The sequence below is a fragment of the Colossoma macropomum genome, unplaced genomic scaffold (assembly GCF_904425465.1).
Source record: "Colossoma macropomum unplaced genomic scaffold, Colossoma_macropomum, whole genome shotgun sequence".
Classification (NCBI taxonomy): domain Eukaryota; kingdom Metazoa; phylum Chordata; class Actinopteri; order Characiformes; family Serrasalmidae; genus Colossoma; species Colossoma macropomum.
In genome coordinates, this window is record NW_023494804.1 from 1,316,535 (window position 1) to 1,341,604 (window position 25,070).

At 41.1% G+C, this 25,070-nt stretch overlaps 2 protein-coding genes across 2 annotated transcripts in view; both read right to left on the reverse strand.

Annotated features, from left to right (window-relative positions):
* Positions 1-4,807, reverse strand: part of ryr1a (ryanodine receptor 1a (skeletal)) — a 143,468-nt gene extending 138,661 nt beyond the window's left edge. The window contains 1 exon segment of the mRNA XM_036594491.1: positions 4,548-4,807. Within this exon segment, the coding sequence (XP_036450384.1) occupies positions 4,548-4,595 (48 nt within the window). The 5' untranslated portion in view covers positions 4,596-4,807.
* A 3,873-nt stretch (positions 4,808-8,680) lies between these two features.
* On the reverse strand, positions 8,681-22,508 carry zgc:153345 (uncharacterized protein LOC566129 homolog). Its single transcript, XM_036595501.1, has 13 exons — positions 22,403-22,508; positions 21,437-21,548; positions 20,764-20,860; positions 15,794-16,077; positions 14,352-14,515; positions 13,643-13,789; positions 12,895-12,975; positions 12,613-12,715; positions 12,436-12,508; positions 12,227-12,309; positions 10,689-10,773; positions 10,368-10,506; positions 8,681-10,269 (listed from the first exon to the last, which is right to left on the reverse strand). The coding sequence occupies exons 1-13, from the start codon at positions 22,506-22,508 to the stop codon at positions 8,681-8,683; spliced, it is 3,063 nt and encodes a 1,020-aa protein (XP_036451394.1).
* Between the last annotated feature and the right edge of the window lie 2,562 nt (positions 22,509-25,070).

A 25,070-nucleotide genomic window follows, 5' to 3' on the forward strand; every position in this document is an offset into this window, starting at 1 on the left:
CAGTTTGGGAAGAGCCTTTCCTGTTCCAGCATGACTGAGCCCCTGTACACATAAAAAAGCTTCATAAAAAAAAGGTTTGATGAGTTTGGTGTGGAGGAACTCCAGTGACCTGCACAGAACCCTGACCTCAACCCCATCGAACACCTATGGGATGAACTAGAACGGAGATTGTGAGTCAGGCCCTCTCGTCCAACATCAGTGTCTGACCTCACAAACGCTCTTTAGACTGAATGTACAAAAATTTCCACAGACACTCTCTAACATCTTGTGGAAAGCTTCCCAGAAGAGTGGAAGCTGTTACAGCTGCAAAGGGGGGCAACTCTATATTAATGCCTGCAGTTTTACAATGGGACATACCACAAGCTCCTATATGTGTAATTGTCAGGTGTCTACATACTTTTGGCCATATCATACATACACACACCTCCACATGGCTCAGAAGTTAGAGACACAGACGTAAGGGAGTGCAATAATCCACTGTCCTCTAGTCCAAGAGTTCAGGAGTTACACACTCTCGAAACCAGTCAGTCAACTACTCCACCACCAAGAAAACAGCACGATTTAAAAGGAGTAAAAGGCAGAGTTTGGTCAGGATATCCTGAACACAGCACAGTGATATTGGAGCAGCCGTAAGATCAGCACTGGAACAAAACATACAGCTACCATTCTGGTAAACTATGAGCTGGACAGGGACAAAAAAATCTATGTGTGCAAAATCACTGATGATACAAGATTAAAAAATGTAAAAGGAATTCAGCATCTATCATCAGTAGAACCACTGAGATCTTTCCATGAGGACCAGATCAGCTTACACTGCAGGTGCCACGCTGCCTGGTATAAATCTGCATGAGTGCTTTGGTCAAGCGCTAAACAGTAGAGGTCGCATAATTCAAACCCAGAGGTCAGCTTGTAATAATGGTCAGCGGAGTGACCTCCATACTGAACGGCAAGCTAAAAACAATAGCTGGAACAGCTCTCCTTTCATCATCAAACACAGGACAACAATGACTGATCCAGCGTGGAGTCCAGTTTGGAGGGAAGTTTAGGGTGACTGGGATGTACCCAATGATAGCATGACCTCAGCGCTGTTGGGTCATTTATTTATGACATAAGAGCAAGGACACGGTCTGACCAGAGCATTACCCATCCATTGCTCAATACGCTCAATTGTAGCATGTTTTAGGCTCGGTTCCCTGTAAGGCTGACATTATGCTAACATTATGGTAAAAGTTTTATATTTTCTGAGCGTATCATGTATTGTCAGTGCTTTTTGGACGCTAAACAACTGCACGGATCAAAAAAAGTGGCAAAGCCATCTAAGACTGTCAGATCACAAGTCCTGAGGATGATTAGTCCTGCCTAATCCGATGTAGAGACGATCAGTACATAAAATGTGGGTAGGGGAGGGTGGGGCACAATCTAACACGTTTTGTTTTTCACTAAATAGTTCTAAAAGTATTTGAGCAAAATGAATAATATGTTTATACAAGCAGACTGAACGTCTCTGCTACAAATAAAAATGTAAACATTGTTTGCAGCGACTACCATTTCTGAACATTTCGGCTGAAAGCAGTGAAAGCAGACAGAGTGAAAATGTGGCTTACCCTATAGGCAGGCCATTATTATTATTTAATAATAATAATACATAAAACCTATTGTTGTAATTATGAATAATAATTAATAAAAATGTATTTCAATATATTTGATCATGCTGATTTTTGCTGATCTACTCTATGTACTTTTTTGAGCATGATCAAATATATTGGAATATATTTTATTAATAATAATAATAATAATAATATGTTTCATTTTTATACTGCCTTTCTTACACTCCAGGTCTATTTACATTTTAAAATCATTAGAATAAAGGGAAGCACTGAGAAAATAGGTAAGTTTTGAGTTGTGTCTTAAAGGCTGAGATAAAGACTCTGAGGATGCGAGCTTTGGAGCTGTTACGCTGAGCGCTCTACCACCGACTGAGGGCAATCTGAGGAAATTAGAGCTCATCCAACTCTTAATAATATCAATATTATTAACATGTATAGCACATTTTTGATAAATCTATGCATAAATACTTTCCCTATATACACACACACACACACACACACACACACACGCATATATATATATATATATATATATATATGTATGAAGAAATACCATATTACATATATGTGGTGCTATATTACACACACCAAGAGGAGATGAGAATAACATAGGAGTGAATTGTGTACAGCTCACTGATCACAAAAAGGATGGAAAAAGTTACTTTAATGGTATTAAAACAGTCTTCAGGGTAAATCTGGAGAAACATCTGTCAGAATTCACATGACGTTGATATAGTGATATGAGAAGATGATCTGAATTCTACTGGAACCTGTGTACAATAAACACTCACGTCGCTCATGGTTTTTATGGCACTTTTGCTGTTTTTGCATTTTGTCTGTCCCAACTTATCAAACCTCAGAAATACTAATATCAAAGATGACATTTGCTATTGCATTTTTCCATATTGTCCACCCTTACTTCACTCTATATATGGACTTTACAGTCCTTTTCAGTCGATTTTGGGTTGTGGTTATGCATCTTGGTCCCCTCAGCTGTCTCTGGCAGAAAGTTCAGCCTTGTGCCCCCCCCAGCTCTGGCTCGGCTCCAGCTCCATTATAAATAGATAACAATGCCTGAATATCCAGCCACCTGCCCACGCCAATCTACAGCTCTTTAAAGAACGACAGAAACAGGACCCACCAGAACTCTGTACAGTACAAGCTGGACAGAAGCCGCACACTCAATACCCAATTATCTGTTTCTGTATACGGTCTGGTTCACAACTAAGGATGGATGAGTTCATGTTTCAGTCACAAGTCACAGGATACAAACGTAAATATATACATATCATTCAAAGATTAATAATTCCAACAACTATAGACAATTAGTCTTTATTAAAAAAGTACAGATGGAAGGAAACAGCTCTACTACTACAGCCTCCCTGCAGAGCACCAGGACAACACGTTTGCACAGCTATAATCTGAAATGTAAACACGTTTGCACAGCTATAATCTGAAATGTAAACACGTTTGCACAGCTATAATCTGGACAGTAAACACATGTTTACGCAGTTAAAATCTGAACAGTAAACAAATGTTTACACAGTTATAATCTAAAGAGCAAATACACCTTAAAGCAGTTATAATCCGAACAGTCAACACATTAACACACTTATAATCTGAAGAGTAAGCACAGTTTAACACCGTTATAATCTGAACAATAAACACGTTTACACTGTTATACTCTAAAGAGCAAATACACCTTAAAGCAGTTATAATCTGAAATGTAAACACGTTTACGCAGTTATAATCTGAAATGTAAACACGTTTACGCAGTTATAATCTGAAGAGTAAAGACATATTAACGCAGTTATAATCTGAACAGTAAACACACATTAACAAAATTATAATCTGAACAGTAAACACACATTAACAAAATTATAATCTGAACAGTAAACACATATTAATGTAGTAATAATCTGAACAGTAAACACACTGTAACGCAGTTATAATCTGAAGAGTAAACACACATTAACAAAGTTATAATCTGAACAGTAAACACACTGTAACACAGTTATAATCTGAACAGTAAACACACATTAACAAAATTATAATCTGAACAGTAAACACACATTAACAAAATTATAATCTGAACAGTAAACACACATTAACAAAATTATAATCTGAACAGTAAACATATATTAACTCAGTTATAATCTGAACAATAAACACACTGTAACACTGTTATAATCTGAAGAGTAAACACTCATTAACACAATTATAATCTCGAGTAAACACACATTAATGCTGTTATAATCTGAACAGTAAACACATGTTTACACAAATTTAATCTGAATAGTAAACATATGTTTACACCATTATAATCTGAACAGTAAACACACGTTTACGCAGTTATAATCTGAACAGTAAGCAGAAGTGGTGCTGGTGATAAAATCATAATTATCTATACTGTAATTGATTTATTGATGTTGTAAATAAGTACAAGAGATTTAATAAAAAGTCTGTCACTATAACAGCTGCAATAAAATTATTTATTTGCCAGACACAGATATAGTTATAACATGTCTCTGTGCTTCATTAGGCTTTTTAAAAAAAAGATAATGCAAACAGGTATACGAGCATGTACAGTAAACAAAGAACTTTTTTAAACTGTTGTGTATTTACAGAATGTCCACTCTGTATATTTGAATATTTGTAGGTATGTATTCGAGGTATGTGTCTGTCCATGCGTGTACGAGTGAGTCAATGTAGGTTCAGACATGTATTTGATTAGGAAATCAATGCAAACCAGCACCCTCAGTGTGAATTAGTACTTTTTAAAGGATTTATTGTATTAATGCAATAATATTGATCATTTTGGTCACTGATGATATAAAACTCTGTACTGTCCCGTCTCTGTTCACAGCTCTCTTATTCTAAACGCAGCAGCACAGTGTGTTAACAGCACTGTGGAAATGGAAAAGGACAGATTTCACTCACCGTCCGTAAGAACTGGATCTCCTCCTCTCCTTCTCCTGCTTCGGCCATAGTGACTGGAGCTGCAGGTGCAGGCAGAGAACCTCTGTTCCTCTCTCTCTCTCTCTCTCTCTCTTTCCCTCTCCTTCCTCTCCTGCTCTCACTCGGTCAGTCTCTCTCCGCTGCCCTGCTCTCTGAGCGTCTGTGCGCTCTGAAGGACATGGGAGATTCTCTCGCTCTGTCTGTGTGGAGTGAGAGAGGACTGGCCACTCCACCTTCTCCACAGCTCTCTCGCCCCTCCTCTCAATCACTACTGCTGTAAAAAATGGTTTAGTCAGTTCAGCTTTAAAGAACAGCTGCTAACAAACAACAGAACTGCTTTTATTCCTAAATAAATGACTTTAAACTCAATCATGCCCACTGAAAAAGAATCATTAGAAACCATGAGGATCAACGCCTACCATTAGGACCATTAGAAACCATTAGGATTAAAACCCAACCTGCTGAAAAAAGACCAGTAGAAACCATTAGGCTTGAAACCTACTATTAGGACCATTAGAAAACATTAGGATTAAAACCTACCTTGCTGGAAAAAGACCAGTAGAAACCATTAGGATTGAAACCTACTATTAGGACCATTAGAAACAATCAGGATTAAAGGCTACCATTAGGACCTTTAGAAACCATTAGGATTAAAGGCTACCATTAGGACCTTTAGAAACCATTAGAATTGAAACCTACCATTAGGACCATTAGAAACCATTAGGATTTAAGCCTACCATTAGAAACCATTAGGATTCAAACCTATCATTAGGACCATCAGAAAACATTAGGATTAAAACCTACCCTGACCATTAAAAACCATTAGGATTGAAACCTATCATTAGAAAACAGGATTAAAACCTACCCTGCTGAAAAAAGACCATTAGAAACCATTAGGGTTGAAACCTACCATTAGGACCATTAGAAACCATTTAAACCTACCATTAGAAAACATTAGGATTAAAACCTACCCTGCTGGAAAAAGACCATTAGAAACCATTAAGATTGAAACCTAACATTATGACCATTAGAAAACATTAGGATTAAAACCTAATTTGCTGAAAAAAAGCATTAAAAGGTAGCTTTAGCTCACATGTAGCAATATTAGTATTATAGCTCTTTACGACCTCGTAATTCGGAGGATTCAGTGATATTCGGTAAATGTACACGAGACAAAACGCATCGGGTTCTGAACATGTTTATTTAACACAGACTGTGACATAGACGATTTTTCGAAAACCCTATTCATTCTGGCCATAGAGAAATGGAGCTCAGACCCGGAACTCCTAAAATGGGCATAACGAGGACTACAGAATGACGACACGACTACAGTGGACTACTGATAGAACACGGTAGGTTAGCTTACTTATTTAGCTACCTAGCTAACAACTATAAGAACTGTACGCACCAGTTTAGTAAAATCTAGATAACTAGCTATATTAGAATATAAATTGGACACAATTCCACGTCAAAATGGTATTTTATTTACTTTTGTCTTATTTGTTAGAACAAATATTCATCTAAAGAGGTGACTCGCTAGTCTTGCTACCACAGCAGATAACAGCGAGCTAACCCTACCTAGCGTTACCGGACTGTTCGCAAGTGGGGCTCATTTTCATTTTAACACATAAAGAGTTAAACTCTAATAAACAGGATTAGGTTTGAGTAAACCGAACTCTGACTGAAAAACTGTCGGTACGTCAAGTAAACCAAGCATTTACTTACCACACGCGTTCTGAAGCCTCTCGAAGTTTCCAGAAGCTGCTCTGAGCGCGCGCTTCCCGCCTCTGCGGTGGAGCGTTGGTGACTCGGTCCTCAGTACGGGTAGAATCTGCCTCAATACAGGTGGAATCTCCCTCAATATAGGTGGAATCAGCCTCAGTACGGTAGAATCTGCCATTTTATGAGCCGACAGCTTGTTTTCTTATCTAGAGCTAGGCTGGTCAGCTAGCTAACAGGCTAAAAGATAGCAAACATGCTAAACAGCTCCATCATTAATTTTCGCTAGCTTGGTGTTAAATAAGACCCGCGGTGGTAATTTGGTGACCAAAAAGTACTTACAAAGCAAATGTTTGTTCATTAAGCAGTGCTGGGTTATCATATGTTTAGTATTATATTGGGTGATGGTCGACCGAACATTCTCCTCATTCAGCGGTCCATGGTTGCTTGGCAACGATACCGTACGCTAAAGGAACTACATTTCTTGGCTGAATACTTTTTATGTCGATTATTATTAATAATAACAAATTATTTTCCGTATATTTGCGTATTTTATCATATTTTACGTTGACAGCTGTTGTTTAAAAGTAATAAGCCGCTTGAAGGCGTGCGTTACAGTGATTTTATCACGGGAAAGGGGTTCTTTGGTACGGAGCCCCTAAGGGATCGTGGTTAAAAACAAAAGTTAATGACATTGCGTTCCCTCGCAAATATTTAGCATTCCCTCGCAAATGTTTTGCATTCCTTATAATATAATAATTCCCCAAATTAGCTAATGTTAAAAGCTGTTTTCCCAGTTTCGCCAGTCCATGCTGAGTTTATTCAGGAAACTCGATCTCAGTCTCAGTTTGCGCTCAATGACAGCAGAATCATGTTTGATTTTGAGAAGCAACACTGCGTCTTTATATTTCAATCCAACATCAACATAAAATTCAATGAGCTTCTTCATGTCTGTTCATGGCTGCTTCATGTCACAGCTTATGCTAGCAAATGCAAACCGTTTGCATCATAATGCAAAACATTTGCAAGGGAACGCAAAGTCACTAGCAGTTTTTTTTTAACCACGGCCCTTTAGGGGCTCCGTACTTTGGCAGGACGCAAAGCGTCCCTGATAAAATCACAGCAATTCAGTGACTTATTGCTTTTCTGAACTGGCGGCCAACATAAAACATGATAAAAATGCATGGCGCTCATGGCTTACTGCTTTATTCTCACACCAATTTACTGAATTTCTGAATTTATACACTGGGGTTTAAAGAGTCCAGAGAAACTGTACTTTAAAGGGCCCATACTAGTGTATAAATCCGGGGGTCCCATGTTGTCTGGCTGCTATCTCTCTCTCCATAGCAGCGCTGCTGATTCAATGTCAGTAAATGTTTGTTTTATCAGCTGTTCTTCTGTAAAGTCTCTGTTCTAGTGCGGTTCTGCGCTCTTCCTCTTCTGTCTTCAGTGTGAGAAATGAGGAACAGTCACTCTTCACTCCAAACTCTTGGGAAACTGGGCGAGTTTTCAGATTTACAGATCTGCTGCAGCTCATTGTAAAGTTTTTCAAAGCAATCCGGGCAGAGTTACAGTTTCTAGGCTATGAAGGACCAACTGGGTGAACCAGTCTGCTACAGCGCCACCCTGAGGCAGAGCAGTGCTGCAGCTCTAGTTAGTTAAGAACACCAGAGACAGAAGCTGAATGTGGTTGAAGCAGATCAACAATCAGCTTCACTGAATCTGATTTTTCTAACAGACAGCAGAACGGCACAATGTTTATTTTCAGTTTTTTCCCCCAAAGACATAACCATGAACACTCAAAGAACCATTTGGCAAATAAATGGTTCTTTACATGGTGAAATGGTTCTTCAGACTGATGGAGAACATGTTGTATATGGTTCTACATAGATCCTTTTCAAATGGAAAAAAAGGTGCTATATAGAGCCCTTTTCAAAAAGGGTCTATATAGAACCACCTACAGCACATTCTCTTTAATCATGCAAAGCGTTCTTTGTGTGTTCATGGTTCCATATAAAACCATTTTCTTTACTGAAGAACCAATGAAGAACCATCTTATATAAGTATGTATATAAGAGTAAATATACAAACGTTTTTGACAAACTGTTTTTTCTCTCATGAGGAAACTGGATATAAAATGTAATTTTATTACATAAATAATAAAAACAAAACACTTGCATTTTGCAATTTATTAAGAACAAACAAAAGTATTGACAGAGTGCAATAAAATGAACACCACATAGACAAGCCTTGATTACTTCATGTGACAGTGCTTTCCTGATATATAAACACAAACGTATATACGTTTAAAACCAAAAAAACTGTGAATGTAAAAAAATAAATACACAAAAAGAAGCACAGATATTAGTAAAGTGACGTTTGTTAGTGTGAAAATATCAGAGTGGCAACGGCTTCCACGTGGTCATTCGGACTTCGTGTGAGGGCCAGCGGGGCGAGTCTCTATAGCGCCTCCTGGAGCCCTGTTGTCGGAACTGAAAGGTGGGAGGGGAGAGATCGAGGGACAGCGAACATTTCTCGTTCATACCGCCGCCGATGGAAATTAGACCATCGAAGGAAAGGCAGGTGATGTCGTTACACGGAGAGCTGGAGGCTGGACTCATACAGCGCTCTGCAAAGCTGCTGTAGGGAGGCGAGTCTGTATAATCTCTGAAAGAGTGCAAGTCTATAGGAGAAAGCAAAGGCTCCCCCTGCTGGTGGGAAGGAGGGTATACATTAGATACATTATAGTGGATATCTAACTGAGGTTCTCCAGGTGTTGACCGTGTAAACACACTAGAATCCTCTTCTTGGTCTGCTACACAGCACTGTTGCTCCAACAGTTTATGCAGGTCAAACTCTGGCTCATGACTGTTGATGTCTGACCCCAACACTGACCGAGGCCCAGTTATGAATTCAGGCTCCACAACCTGTAGATGTTTGCTCTCCTCGGACCTCAGTGGAGAACCAACCAAAGTCAGATCCTCCTCAGAAGACGCCTGATTCAGTGTGTTCTGCGAAACGTCCAGTCCTTGCACATGTTCAGCTGGTCCATCCAAAAGCAAGTGAGGACTCGATTCCTCGCAATCTGCATATGCGTCACTCAGTTCCACAAAAGCCTGAGGGCTCTGAGGATCTTCTCCAGGAACAAGCTCTGGAACGCCCTCATGGCTGAAGGATCGGCTGAAGCGGCGTGCCCCCTGCCTGCGGAGCTTCACCGTCGACCTCTGGTGGCCGAGCTGAGGCACAGCACCCCTCGGGGTTCGCAGGAACGCAGCCAGAGCGCTGAAACTTCTCAGCCGTTCCACCACGGACAGGCGCTGCTGCGTCCTCTTGACCCCCGGGTCAGAATCTGTCATCTTGTCCTTTTTTCTATCCAGGACTGATCCGTACTTTCTCCTCAGAGTACCGTCTCGCCCTTCCTTCTCTTTGTCACCCACCTTCCTGTCTCCAGCACTGCTGAGGCCATATGAGAGAGGCTCGTTTACAGATGCTGACCAAATATCACCATCAAACGCAGGTTGCTTCACACCAGCTTCCTTCAGAGCTTCATCGATCTCATCAGAACATGGTTCCAAGGCCACCTCAGGCATGCTGATGGACCTGCGGGGTCGAGGGCCCTTCTTGGTGCTTCTCTTCGTTTGTTTGGGTTCTTCCAAAGGTGGCCATTCATCCTTTTCCTCCATCTGCGCTGCATCTCCTGGCTTTGGACTCTCAATCGCGGCCTCAGGTTGGGTCTCGGTTTGGTCAACAGGTTGGGTCTCAGTTTGGTCAACAGGTTGGGTTACCTTGTATTCTACAACCACTTCTGTATTGCCATCCTCAAGCAAGACCCAGCGATCATCATCATCAACATCACCATCATCATCACCGGGTTCCTCACTGTCCTGTCTCTGAAGGTCATGGAAAGTCTCCGGAGACTCAGGGTCCTCCACAAAACTACAGTTCAGAAGGTCAGGATCGTCATCCACTTCACTTCCAATTATAACTGCAAGACATAAGCAGAATTCGGAGAGGAGAATGCATGTGTTAGGTAAGGTTTTCAAACAATATCAAAGTTTATTAAGACTAAAAAATGATCCAAACCTGTTCCTGGCCCATCTATCACAATAAAAGGTATCTTCAGTGACACCTCACTGTCTGAGTTTGAAGCTTTATCATCATGGAGTTTTCTGCAGGCACTCAGGCACGGCTCAGGGTCATCACACTCCGTCACATTGAGCGCCTGTTCAAAGACGTGCAGCAGTAAGAACCCAAAGAACTGATAATCCTTCTGCACAGAAGTCTTTAATAACCCTTATCATTAAACCAAGAGGTGTAAAGGAGCAACAGGCAGAAAGGTGTTTCATAACGAGATGTACTTGCAAATGAAAAAGGCTGAATGATAACTTTTATGTAAGAACTCACAGGGCTGCCGTTGCTGCTACTGGACATGGTGAAGAAGCGGAGTGACCTTCTCCTGCGATGAACTCGGTCTTCTTGCTTTGGAGGCCTAAGGAGAACACGCAGCTCAAAGTAAGCTGTAAAATGGCTTGCATGGTATAAACCAAACACACACACACACACACACACACACACACACACACACACACACACACACACTATATAGTCAAAAGTATGCAGACACCCATTCTAATTATTGAGCTCAGGTGTTCCATTGCTAACAGGTGTATGAAATTAAGCACATAGTCTTGCAGACTCCATAGACAAACACTGGCACTAGAGGGTTGCACTGAAGAGCTCAGTGGCTTTAAACATGGCTCTGGCCTAGGATGCCGCCTCTGCCACAAGTCAGTTTGTGAAGTTTCTGTCCTGCTCTAACTGCCCCAGACAACTGTAAGAGCTATTACTGTAAAATGGAAGCATTGAGGAGCAACAACAGCTCAGCCACGAAGCCATAGACCACGCAAACTCAGAGAGTGGGGCTGCCAAGTAAGTTAATACAGAGCTCCAAACTGCCTCTGGAAGCAACATCAGCACAAGAACTGAGCATCAGGACCTTCATGAAATGGCTGAGCAGCTGCACACAAGCCTAAGATCACTATGCACAATGCCAAGTGTCGGCTGGAGTGGTGTAAAGTGCCGCCACTGGACTCTGGATCAGTGGAAACGTGTTCTCTGGGTTGATGAATCAGCTTCACTATCTGTCAGTCTGATGATGAATCAGATGTCAGGAAAACGCTACCTACCAGAATGTACAGTGCCAACAGTACAGTTTGGTGGAGGAGGGATGATGGGCGGGGCTGTTTTTCAGGGTTTGGGCTCCTCAGTTCCAGTGAAGGGTGATGTTGATGCTGCAGCACAAAGACATTTTACACAGTTATCTGCTTCCAGCTTTGTGTCAGCAGTTTGGGGAAGAGCGTTTCCTGTTCCAGCATGACTGAACTCCTGTGCACAAAGCAGCTCCATAAAGACATGGAGTGACCAGTTTGGTGTGGAGGAACTCCAGTGGTCTGCACAGAGCCCTGACCTCAACCCCACTGAACACCTCTGGGATGAACTGGAACGGAGATTGTGAGCCAGACCCTCTCGTCCAGCATCAGTGTCTGACCTCACAAATGCTCTTTGACGAAATGGGCACAAATTCCCACAGACACTCCAACATCTTGTGGAAAGCTTCCAGGAAGAGTGGAGGCTGTTACAGTCGAAAAAAGTAGGGGCAACTCCATATTAATGGAGTCCAACAAGATCATACGGGTGCAGAGTATAGGTGTCCATTTACTTTTGGCCATGTAGTGTGTGTGTATATAGGTGAAAAAGGAAACAGCATTAAGAATGCTACAAATATGCTTGCAGTGATGCAAGCAATCATGTGATGTATTTGGACTAATCACAGTCAGGAGGAGGTTTTGAAACAAAAAAGGAGTTACATTTCAAAAAAGTTTCAATCAGCCATGAATTCAAAGGCTGTGGTTATTAACAGTGCCCCCTGGTGGCAGACTGACCGATATGACTTTCTTTGTCCTCTTATTTGACTCCTCCTCTTTGAGACGTTGGGGTGGAGATCCTCTTTGTTGCTCTTCATGACCTGAGGACTCTGACCACCTGTGGATTCTGACCATAAACAGACTCAACAACAGAACAAAAGCTGGGCAAGATATACAGAAGACGTGTTTATAATATTTATATGAAAAATGTGAAGCTCCAATTTCACTAAAACTGACTCACCATCTGCAGAATGGCTGCTGACTGACTGGCTGTCCACCCTGAGGTCATGTAGTGAACGCCTGAATGCTCATATAACAGACATAAACATCAATAATTCACCATATAAGACATTAAACAGCTCATTTCCGAGTCTCGTATCTCAGTACGTTTGGATGTTCCGTACCTCTTCTTGGCAGATCCATCCATATCCAGGGTGGTTTCCTCAGACGCTTTACGCTTCACTGTGCTTGGGGACTGCGGGGTTGGACTTTCGGAGAGCAGCTGGTCTTCTGGAGAGCAGATGACATTTAAATAATAATAATTATAATATGTTTATTTAGCATCTTAACAAACAGAAAAGTAAACAAAGTACTAAAAATTTACAATTACAGCTACATAAATAATGGCACTCTCAAAAAATACAGAGAAAAGACAGACCACATGACTATCACGTTCTGTGGTTTACCTAACGGGGATTCTAAGGTCATAGGTGGACCAGTGGGCGTCCGAGCAGGCTTCAGTTTGGAGAAAGCATCCACAAATATCTCTAAAAGCACATGCAGCATTAAAGAAACAGAAACGGTACACAGGCTAAATAGTTTTTAGTTGGCAGATGCAATAATATGATGATATACACCGAACAGCCACTTCATTAAGTCCACCTCCTTGTTTCTACACTCTCTGTCCATTTTAGCAGCTCCACTGACCGTATAGTTTCACTCTGTAGTTCTACAGTTACAGACTGTAGTCCATCTGTTACTCTGCATACTGTGTTACCCTGTTCTTCAGTGGTCAGGACCCCCATGGACCCTCACAGAGCAGGTACTTTTTGGGTGGTGGATCATTCTCAGCACTGCAGTAACACTGACGTGGTGGTGGTGTGTTAGTGTGTGTTGTGCTGGTCAGACTGGCAGGGTCGCCTACAGAGCAGCGCTGGTAGCTGTTAATGAAGTGATGCTCTTTTTATTTGAGGGTCCCATTTCAGAGGGCAAGTTTTTAACCACGACACCTTGTAACTCAGTTCCAAGGGGTTAGGGTGACACTCGAAAACAAGGGGTAGTGGTAAAAAGAAGAATCGGGACTGGGCCTAAATCTGAGATGCTATAGATGGTTAAACATTGTTTATTAAACAGAAATGCTTTTGTCAGCTTCCTGATTGGATGAACTGGCATCCTACATGAGTGTAACTGAGCAGCTCCTCTCTGAAGCCTCACCTCCAACACTTCTCCTCCTCTGTCTCCTCAGACTCCTGTACACACTGAGTCCAGCTCTCTTACTGAATACAGCGCCATCTGCTGGAGGAGTGGACTCACTCACGTCCACTGATCCCAGTGAGTCCAGAACAAAAGAAGGCAAAACTCCTGACAGATACAGATCACATGACAAATTATAGAAGACTAAATTTCGATCAGACAAACATCACGCTTGGTAACCTTTGGACCCAGAGAGTCATATACACTCTAAAAAGATGGTTCTTCAAGGGTTCTTTAGTAAAGACAGTGGTTTTATCTAGAACTTTGAACATTCAAAGAACCCTTTGCATGCTTAAATGGTTCTTTAGATTGATGGAGAATGTGTTGTAAATTGTTCAATTTAGCACGTTTTTGAAAATAGTTCTATGTAGCACCAAAAAGGGTTCTGCTATTGTTATGATGTCAAGCTTGAAACAACAGTAGTGCTATTTAGAACCATATACAACACACTCTCCATCAATCTGAAGAAACATTTCACAGTGCAGAGAACCATGTACGCAAGCAAATGGTTCTTTGAGTGTTCATGGTTCTATAAAGAACCACTGTCTTTACTAAAGAATAAGAAATAATAAGTAATAAGAAATGAATGTTAATTATAATTCTAAAACCTTGAAAACTTTTCTTTAAAGGAAAAATGCTGAACTATTCTTTAAGAACCCCTCAGTTGTACCTATGCGATCAGCGTGTACAATGAGGGCTTTGATGACCGCTGTTTGCTGGTCCAGCTGTTTCTCTGTGTGGACGGTCAGCCTGCCGGGCTGTCCTGGACACTGCAGCAGGTTAGGAGCCATTACCAGCGCCAGATTCCCCACCTCCATCCTGTTCTCATCACACCTGAGCAGAACCAGAAATCAGCATTGAAACTGTGTTTTGGGTATTAAAACTATAGAGTCAGGTAAATAAGTATTTGGCCAGTGACGTTGTTCGTAATTCCGCTTCTGTACACGACCACACTGGATCTGAAATGAAGCAGTCCAGACGTAACTGAAGTGTCGCCTTTAATTTGAGTGGTTTAACAAACATATTGCATTAACCGTTTACAAATTCCAGCCATTTTCACAGTCCCTCCATTTTCACAGGCTCAAAATTAATTGGACAACCTAACGATTACAAATACAAGGATTGTCTTAATACTTGGATGCAAACCCTTTGCAGTCTGGATCCCATGGACATCACTAAACGCTGAGTTTCCTCCCTCGAGATGTTTTGCCAGGTTTACTGCAGCCACGTTCAGTGGCGCTTTCTGCCTTCAGTTTTCTGTTCAGTAAGTGGGCTGAGGTCAGGTGACTGACTCAGTCATTTAAGAACATTAATTAATTTGCCTTAAGAAGCAATATATAGCTTTATACATTGCAGGATTCGTCCTGCTACTTCTATCAGCAGTCACATCATCAATAAACATCAGTGAGCCACTTCCTTTGGCAGCCATACATGCACTTGCCATAACACTACCTCCACCATGTTTGACAGCTGACGTGGTATTCTTGGGATCATGAACCCTTCCCTTCCCTTCCTTTTTTCAGATGTTTTCTCTTGACTGTACACTCTTACAGTGATACGCCAGCCTCTTCTAGAATGTTCTTTACTTGACTAGATGTTGTGAGGGGTTTTTTCTTCACCACAGAAAGAATTCTGCGATCATCCACTTCAGTCATCTTCTGTGCTCTTCCAGGCTATTTGGTGTTGCTGAGCTCATCATTCTGTCTTTTTCAGAACTGTTGATTTGGCCACTCACAAAGTTTCTGCTCTCTTTCTGGTTTGTTTTGTTTTTTTTCAGCCTAATAACGCCCCCTTCATTTGCCGTGACACCTCTTTGAACCACATATTGAGAGCTCCCATGAACAGCCACCAAATACAAATTCAGCACTTGCAATCAACTCCAGACATTTTCTCTTTTTAATTTCTTATGAGATAACAAGGGAACAAAGAAAGTGAATAAAAAGTATGCGAAAATATAGACAGTCTAAGTCATTCTGGAAAAGAGTGTATGGCAAATCCTGTAAATATAAACACACTGATTTATGAAAATTTATAGAAAAGGAGAGAATTTAATGTGAAGTTAGTGGGCAGACATTGATCTGAGAAGCAGAAAGTGATTTTGGTAATTCTAACCTGTGTGCGACCTGACCGAGGAACGTGCAGAGGTATCGGAGAGTCCGTGCGTGTGCCGGGGGCAGCAGCGCCGTGAGCAGCAGTGTGGCTCTGTCTCGTGCCCCCTGAGGGTCACGCTCGGCGTCCAGCGTCTGAGCCTGGCACAGCGGGCCCTGCAGGTCCGCTGGGATCAGCGGCTGCGGCAGCTCCCGCAGGAACTGCTTCAGCACAGAGGCCACGTCACACGGCTGCAGAGAGGCATCATGAGGAGGGCAGAACACGCGCTCGCCCCGCTCCAGGTCTACCTGAGGGGAGAGACGCAGAGAGCAGTCACACCTGACACTCAGCAGAACATGCAAGACCTTCACATACATGACTAATTACACTGTAAGGCTACGTTTACATTACCAGGTTAAAGCGACACAAATCTGATTTTTTGTCCCTAATGTGACTCAGACCTGATGTTTTCAGAGCTGTGTGGACACAAATCTGATCTTTTCAAATCCGACCTGAGTCACTTTCATATGTGGTCCTAGATCAGATACGTATCCGATTTGTGGCCATGTGACCTTAATGTGACGCTCAGATCAGAATTCATGTGCTTTTTCTCCACTGCACTGCGCCATCATTCAGCGTTACCATGGCAGCAGCGCCGAACAGAAGTTAAAGCCTGTAAACGGTGGAAAAGCAGCTCATCTCACCTTTTTCTCCTTCATCTCGCTCTAATAATGAAGCTGAGAGCTGATCAGAGTTAATTATCTTCTCAGCGAAGCTCGTTCTGCTCGTTAGTTTGTGCTGATGATGAACGTGATTCATTCACGTGACGTTACTGAGTAGGATGTGCTCATGAGGGTCATTTCAGGACGCCGGTTCGTCACATTAACAACAGATTCGAGTCACTGACCTAACCGAGTGTGAACCATCGTGTCAGAGAGATCGGATTTGAGCAAAAAATCAGATTTGAGTAATGAGGCTTGTAATGTGAACGTAGCCGAAGTTTTAAAGGGCCCATATTCTGCACTGATAATGTTTGCTCAGATTTATGTCATAATTCATTTTTCCAACCTCTCTTTATCCTTTGGAATTAAACAGGCTGTTTTTTGTTACTGTGCCTTTAACACTGTGATATGTAAATGAGCTGTGTTCCTACTGGCTGCCCTGTACTGTGCCTCATTCAAAAAACAGTCATGGCTGAAACACTTCTTATAACTTCACTGTGAATGGGCGGGTCAAAAACAATGGATTGAAAACGGGCTGTTGTTCAGTTTTCATATACGGGCTGTACACAATGCATCTTTTACAGCTCGTACAAAATTCATCACATCCTAACAAAAACAGAACAGAGAGATCAGATCAGTCCCGCTTTAAAAGAGCTGCACTGCCTGTCTGTATCGCACAGGATAGAGTTTAAAGCTCTGCTGCTGGTTTTTAAAGCTCTAAATGACCTTAAAGCTCCTGAATGTCTGTTTATGATCTCAGATCTGCAGATTCTGACCTTCTGAACTCCTTCAGTAAAACACAGAAAACGTGGAGAGACTCTTTCAGTTATTCTGCTTCTAAACTGTGGAGCTCAGTTCAGCTTTTATTAGACAGTCGAGCTCAGAGCTCACTTTTAATAAACACCTGAAAACGCAGCTCTTTAACTCAGAGCTTCATTAAACTGTACGACTCTTTAACTCAGAGCTTCATTAAACTCTACGACTCTTTAACTCAGAGCTTCAGTAAAACTCTACGACTCTTTAACTCAGAGCTTCATTAAACTCTACGACTCTTTAACTCAGAGCTTCAGTAAAACTCTACGACTCTTTAACTCAGAGCTTCATTAAACTCTACGACTCTTTAACTCAGAGCTTCAGTAAAACTCTACGGCTCTTTAACTCAGAGCTTCATTAAACTCTACGACTCTTTAACTCAGAGCTTCATTAAACTCTACGGCTCTTTAACTCAGAGCTTCATTAAAACTCTACGGCTCTTTAACTCAGAGCTTCATTAAACTCTACGGCTCTTTAACTCAGAGCTTCATTAAAACTCTACGGCTCTTTAACTCAGAGCTTCATTAAAACTCTACGGCTCTTTAACTCAGAGCTTCAGTAAAACTCTACGACTCTTTAACTCAGAGCTTCATTAAACTCTACGGCTCTTTAACTCAGAGCTTCATTAAAACTCTACGGCTCTTTAACTCAGAGCTTCATTAAACTCTACGGCTCTTTAACTCAGAGCTTCATTAAACTCTACGACTCTTTAACTCAGAGCTTCATTAAACTCTACGGCTCTTTAACTCAGAGCTTCATTAAACTCTACGGCTCTTTAACTCAGAGCTTCATTAAACTCTACGGCTCTTTAACTCAGAGCTTCAGTAAAACTCTACGACTCTTTAACTCAGAGCTTCATTAAACTCTACGACTCTTTAACTCAGAGCTTCATTAAACTCTACGACTCTTTAACTCAGAGCTTCATTAAACTCTACGGCTCTTTAACTCGGAGCTTCAGTAAAACTCTACGACTCTTTAACTCAGAGCTTCATTAAACTCTACGACTCTTTAACTCAGAGCTTCATTAAACTCTACGACTCTTTAACTCAGAGCTTCAGTAAAACTCTACGACTCTTTAACTCAGCGCTTCATTAAACTCTACGACTCTTTAACTCAGAGCTTCATTAAACTCTACGACTCTTTAAACTCTACGACTCTTTAACTCAGAGCTTCATTAAACTCTACGACTCTTTAACTCAGAGCTTCAGTAAAACTCTACGACTCTTTAACTCAGAGCTTCATTAAACTCTACGACTCTTTAACTCAGAGCTTCAGTAAAACTCTACGACTCTTTAACTCAGAGCTTCATTAAACTCTACGACTCTTTAACTCAGAGCTTCAGTAAAACTCTACGACTCTTTAACTCAGAGCTTCATTAAACTCTACGACTCTTTAACTCAGAGCTTCAGTAAAACTCTACGACTCTTTAACTCAGAGCTTCAGTAAAACTCTACGACTCTTTAACTCAGAGCTTCATTAAACTCTACGACTCTTTAACTCAGAGCTTCATTAAACTCTACGACTCTTTAACTCGGAGCTTCAGTAAAACTCTACGACTCTTTAACTCAGAGCTTCAGTAAAACTCTACGACTCTTTAACTCAGAGCTTCAGTAAAACTCTACGACTCTTTAACTCAGAGCTTCAGTAAAACTCTACGGCTCTTTAACTCAGAACTTCAGTAAAACTCTACGACTCTTTAACTCAGAGCTTCAGTAAAACTCTATGGCTCTTTGGTCTTCATCTCTTTAATCTGATCTGTGTTATTTTCTTATAGGATTCTAAATTAATACTTATAATTTCTTGGATTACTGTTTAACTTCATCACCTGCCTGTAAAACACTTTGAGCTGCCACTGGCATGAAAAGTGCTATAAAAATTATTATTATTATTATTATTATTATTATGTACTTGAGAAAAGGGAACATTTTGAAACCTTAACGTGTTCTAGATCACTGTACCAGTACTGGTACACTTCTGTTTATTTAACCATCATTTTTTCCATCAAATCGTCCAGCAATGCGGTGATGTAATAAACTGCTAGAAGGCTTGAAATCTCAGGATCATTTTATGATCCATTATTCACGGCAGTTATGATCGTCTTGTTCGCAACATCAGCACCAAATGAGCAAATGGCAGCAAATCTGTGCGTCACTTACAGTCTTAAAAAAGATGGTTCTTCAAGGGTTCTTTAGCAAAGAAATGGGCTGTATGTAGAACCATGAACAGCCAAAGAACAATTTGCATGATTAAAGGTTCTTTGCATTGTGAAATGGTCCTTTAGATTGATGGAGAACGTGTTACAGATGGCTCTTTTTGAAAAGGGTTCTATACAGCACCAACAAGAGTTCTTCTACTGTGACAATGTCAAGGTTGTAACAATAGAACCCTTTTTGGTGCTGTATATAGAAGCATATACAACACATTTTCCATCAATTCGAAGCACCTTTTTTTTTTTTGAGTGTTCATGGTTCTATACAGAACCTTTTTCTTTACTAAAGAACTCTTGAAGAGCCATCTTTTTTTAGGTGTGAACCTTCAAAGCCTTGTCGCCTCCACAGAGACACCACAATCCAAAACATAAGGTCTAATATGTCTAATAACACGGCGGGAGTCAGAGGTCAGTTTAGATCTATGAGTCAGGAGGAAATAAACTCCTCTGTTCTGGACTCTGTTACTCTGAGTCAGTAACTCAGACAGTTACTCTGACCTGTTTCCTTTCAAGTGAGACTGAGATCACAACTGTAGCCCAGAGTTTGTGGGAACAGCGCCCCCTTTACTTTGGGTATGCCGTTTCAGGCACAAATGGGGCCGCAGTTAACAGGTTAACAGTGTTTACATACAACATAACACTCTTATCTTAAAAAAGCAAAGAAAAGTCAATCTGGACCCTTTAAAGAAGGTTTGAAGAAGATGTCTGATAATTGATGGCATGTTTATTTGTGTCTATTTATATCTGCATGTTATTCCTTTTACTGCATTCATAACCCTACAGAGATGTTATAGTTATTATATTTCCCTGTAACGCTTATCCAGGTAGATTTAGTCTCAATTTCCGCATTTTAGAACTGTTTATGTATCAGCAGCACCAGCACACATGAAAAACACTGAATACTGTCCACACTTTAGTCTGTGTTTATAGACAACAGTGAGTCATACAGCGTCAGAAACCACGCAATCACGTCTATTAGAGACACCGAACAACTACACAGGAAGTATGTTATGATTCAGGAATAAGCTTCCATTACTTGTTAGCTACATCAGCTCCAAAACCAGAGACCCTGAACGTGTCTTGGCAGATCAGCTGCTTTTGGGTGAATAAAATATATTAAGTCAATATAGTTATTTTTGCCAAATGTAAACAAACTGAAAGGCAATAACTGAGCTGATGTAATAAATGCTGTTTAAACACTTCACAGGAAGCTTTAAAGGAAAAATCCATTCATGGTAATGGGGTCCTACCCGCAGAGCACGGATGCGGCTCAGCGAGCCGGTTTTCCTGAAAAGCCCCTCGGTGTGCAGGTGCTGAGATAAATACTCACAGACCTCCACCAAGAAGCTGAAAACAGAACAGAACAGAACAGAACAGAACACTGAGCACTTTCAAACGGAAATCACTTAAACAGCAGCTAACCTACACAAAAGATGGTTCCACAAGGGTTCTTTAATAAAGACAATGACCCTATATAGAACCATGATCACTGAAAGAACCGTTGGCATGCTTAAAGGTGAAACGGTTCTTCAGATCATGGAGAATGTGTGGTATATGGTTCTATATAGCACTAAAAGGGTTCTGCTATTGTTACGATGTCAAGCTTGTAACAACAGAAGAACCCTTTTTGGTGCTATATAGAACTAAATTCAAAAAGATTCTACATAGAACCATCTATAGCACATTCTCATCAAATGGTTCTTTCGGTGTTCATGGTTCTATATAGAACCATATACAACACATTCTCCATCAATCTGAACAATTGTGTCTTTGAGTGTTCACGGTTCTATACAGAATCAATGTCTTTACTAAAGAACCCTTGAAGAACCATCTTTTTTAAGAGTATACAGACAGCGCTTATAGAGGCTGGTCAAACACTGTTTTAAGGAAGAAATTAAACTTCACAAAAGGAACTAAACCTACAGCGGCACGGTGCCGTCCAGCTCGGTCGGATGGTGCTGAGGGAGCGACTGCAGCTCACGTCCAAAAGCGAAGGCCTGGAGGTTCTCCTGGGACTGAGGATAAGTGGAGTTACCTGAGAACATACTTCTCTGCATTTGAAGGCAAAATGCACCAATTTATGCCACCATTAGTCCAAATATCATCTCAGCTAACGGTCTAGGTCTCACTGTCGTTATCCTGAAGAAAAAAACAGCGTCCAGCAGGTACTGATTTCAGAGCTGGACAAGAACCAGTTACTCTCAGTTTCATGTACTTCAGCAAAGATTTTTCAAATGATTAAGATGTAATCAGAGTGGTTCAGAGCGGTTTGGTGTGAAACGCTCTGTTCTAGATAAACTTACTGAGTGAGAACTGTTCACAGTGGTGGTGATAGGAACCAGACGTCCACCTCTAAAAGCTCCCTCACAGAAAGTTCCTACATGAAATGGTTATGAATTCACTGCCTGATGACTGAGACACTGTTTTATGATAGTTTAGAGAACTTAAACTCCATTCATGGTGGAGGGATACATGCAGGGCGCTGTGAGGCAAAACAGTCCCCAAAGAAAACTTATTATTTCAGATTTTCCACTATTTTCCATCATCAACATTCCATATTCCCATGACCACCACTGTAAAGACATCTGAACCATTTCACACCAAAACACTCTGAATGACATTGAATTATGGGGGAAATTTTGGAAAATGGGTGGATTTCCCCTTTCACTCTTCAGACTGCTTTGCAGCTGCTCACAGCCTCTCAGTCTGGAGCCTCAGCCTGTTTCTTTGGACCAAAAGGATCAGAGAAGAACCTCAGTTCCTCTGCTGATAGATGCTGGGATGTTCTAAGATGTTCCATTGCAGTTCTATGGGGGGAACTCGGCACTCCAATAGTTTCATAAGGGTTCTTTTACAGCTCGAGCAGTTTCTAACTCACCTCTGCTTGGCTCTGTGTTTGTATGAAGCTCTTCCAGTTCCTCACTCGAATCCCTGCCATTTTCAGCGCGCGCACCACAGCGAGCACGCGCTCGCGCTGCCCAGGTACAGCACGCATCTCAGCACTCACCTGTACACACACCTGTACACACGCACTTACAGCAAAAACACACACACTGCTAACTCCGCGTTCAAATCAGTGCGCATGCGCACTCGTTTTGCCCCCAGTGTGGTTTGAACGGCAAAGTCGGAGATCGAAACATGATTGGCTGCAAGTTTGGTCACCTGGGCAACAACTGTACGTAAGTAAGTAGGCTAGTTTTACCGTAAGATGCGCACAAGAGGAAAGCTAATTAATATTCATAAGGCTCCACGCTGAACGCGGCCTCTGATTGGTCGAGCCAAGTGTATGTATGACTCTAACAACCTGTTTAATGTGCAGCAAATGCAGTTTTTTATTAATCATACAGTGACGTGTGCGCACGCGTAACAGTCTGTTGGCTTGGCCAATCAGACGCCGAGTTCTGGAGGAGCTTCATGAATATTAATAAGCTTCCCTCGCCTTTCGTACGAAAAGAAAGCTTTACGTTAGTGATGAACGAACCGGGTTTTCTGGAGTCGATTCCGACTCTCGACTCCTGCCGCTGGAATCGACTCCTCGACTCCGCTTTGTTTTAACCAGACAGCCCTGATACAGTACCTCACTCATAAAAAACATGGTTCTTCAAGGGTTCTTTAGTAAAGGAAATGGCTCTGTACAGAACAACGAACACTCAAAGAACCCTTTGCATGATTAAATGGTTCTTCAAATTGATGGACAGTGTGTTGTACATGATTCTATATAGACCCTGTTTGAAAGTGGTTCTACGTAGCACCAAAAAAAGGGCTCTGCTATTGTTACGATGTCAGGGTTGTTACAGTAGAAGAACCCTTTTTGTGCTATATAGAACCATAGTAACATCAATCTGAAGAACCATTTCATCATGCAAAAAAACATTTATGCATGCAAATTGTTCTTTGAGTGTTCATGGTTCTAATCAGAACCACCGTCTTTACTAAAGAGCTCCGTCGTTTTTAAGAGTGTACACAAGGACGTTTTTGGGAGGTTATTTTTTTGTGTTCTATCAGAAACAAACACTTCACACAAAGGGTTCCATATAGCACCAAAAAGGGTTCTGCTATTGTTATGATACAAGCTTGTTCTATATAAAACCATGAACACTCAAAGAACCCTTGGCATGATTAAAAGGTTCTTTGCATGGTGAAATGATTCTTCAGTTTGACAGAGAATCTGTTGTACATGGTTCTATATAGAACATTTTTGAAAAGGGGTCTTCTGTTGATATGATGTCAAACTTGCAACCATAGAAGAACCCTTTTTGGTGCTGTATAGAACCACATACACCACACTCTCTGTCAAACTGAAGAACCATTTCATCATGCAAAGAACCTTTTAATCATGCAAATGGTTCTTTTGAGTGTTCATGGTTCTATATAGAACTATTGTCTTTACTAAAGAACCCTTGAAGAACCATCTTTTTTAAATGTGTAAAAAAATAAAGACAAGATAAAAGTTAAACGACAGGTTGGCACTTAAAGTAAAAACTTTCAATATAAAATTATTAATAACGAATTTACAGTTTACCATGTTTATAATCTTTGGTTGCAGGTCATGTTTACTTTGCACAGTGGCGACATCTAGCGGTCATGTGAGTGCAATTGCAGTTCAGATCATATGAGCTGCACAACACAAGATGTGGAGAGCAGCGTCATGATTTATTAGTATTAATTATGCATTATGGCGTGATCCTAGTGCAGTGAGTGAGCTCCTCCAGACCTGCTGCCTCCTGCTGCACAGTCACTATCAAACCACCCTTCTTCTGAAGAAGCTCTAAGCTCTCAGATACCTGCATCAAACTGAGGTACACACAGCAGAGCGTGAGCACCTGAGAAGATCCACCTAACACTGTACAGACCATCTAATCAGTCTTCAGTACAGCAGACAAACATGCAGTGAAGGAAATACTTAGATACTAATTTGTCAGTTCGTAGTTATTATGGATCCCAAAATAACCAGGCCCAGCCGTCATCCTGTGTCTACTGTACAGTTATTACATAATCACATAATTCTGTGTACCTGGGCACTCTTAAAAAAAGATGGTTCTTCAAGCGTTCTCTTCAGATTGATGGATAATGTGTCGTAGATGGTTCTATACAGAACTTTTTTGAAAAGGATTCCATATAGCACCAAAAAGCGCTCTTCTATTGTAACAAGCTTTTTGGCGCTACACAGAACCATTTTCAAAAAGGCTCTATATAAAACTACATACAACACATTCGCCATCAATCTGAAGAACCATTTTACTAACCTTTTCGAAAAAGGTTCCATGTAGCACCACAAAGGTTTCTATTGTTACGATGTCAAGCTTGTATACAACAGAAGAACCCTTTTACCGTGCTATATAGAACCATATACAACAATCTGAAGAACCATTTCCTCCTGCAAAGAACGATTTGAGCATGAAAATGGTTCCTTATAGAGTTCATGGTTCTAACCATTCCCTTTACTGAAGAACCATACTAACAGCTCAGAGTGTCAATCTTTACACGTTTAAACACACAGCGGTGTAGAAGCTCAGAGGACACGGCGGTCAGTGTAATAAACACACAGAGCCAGGCG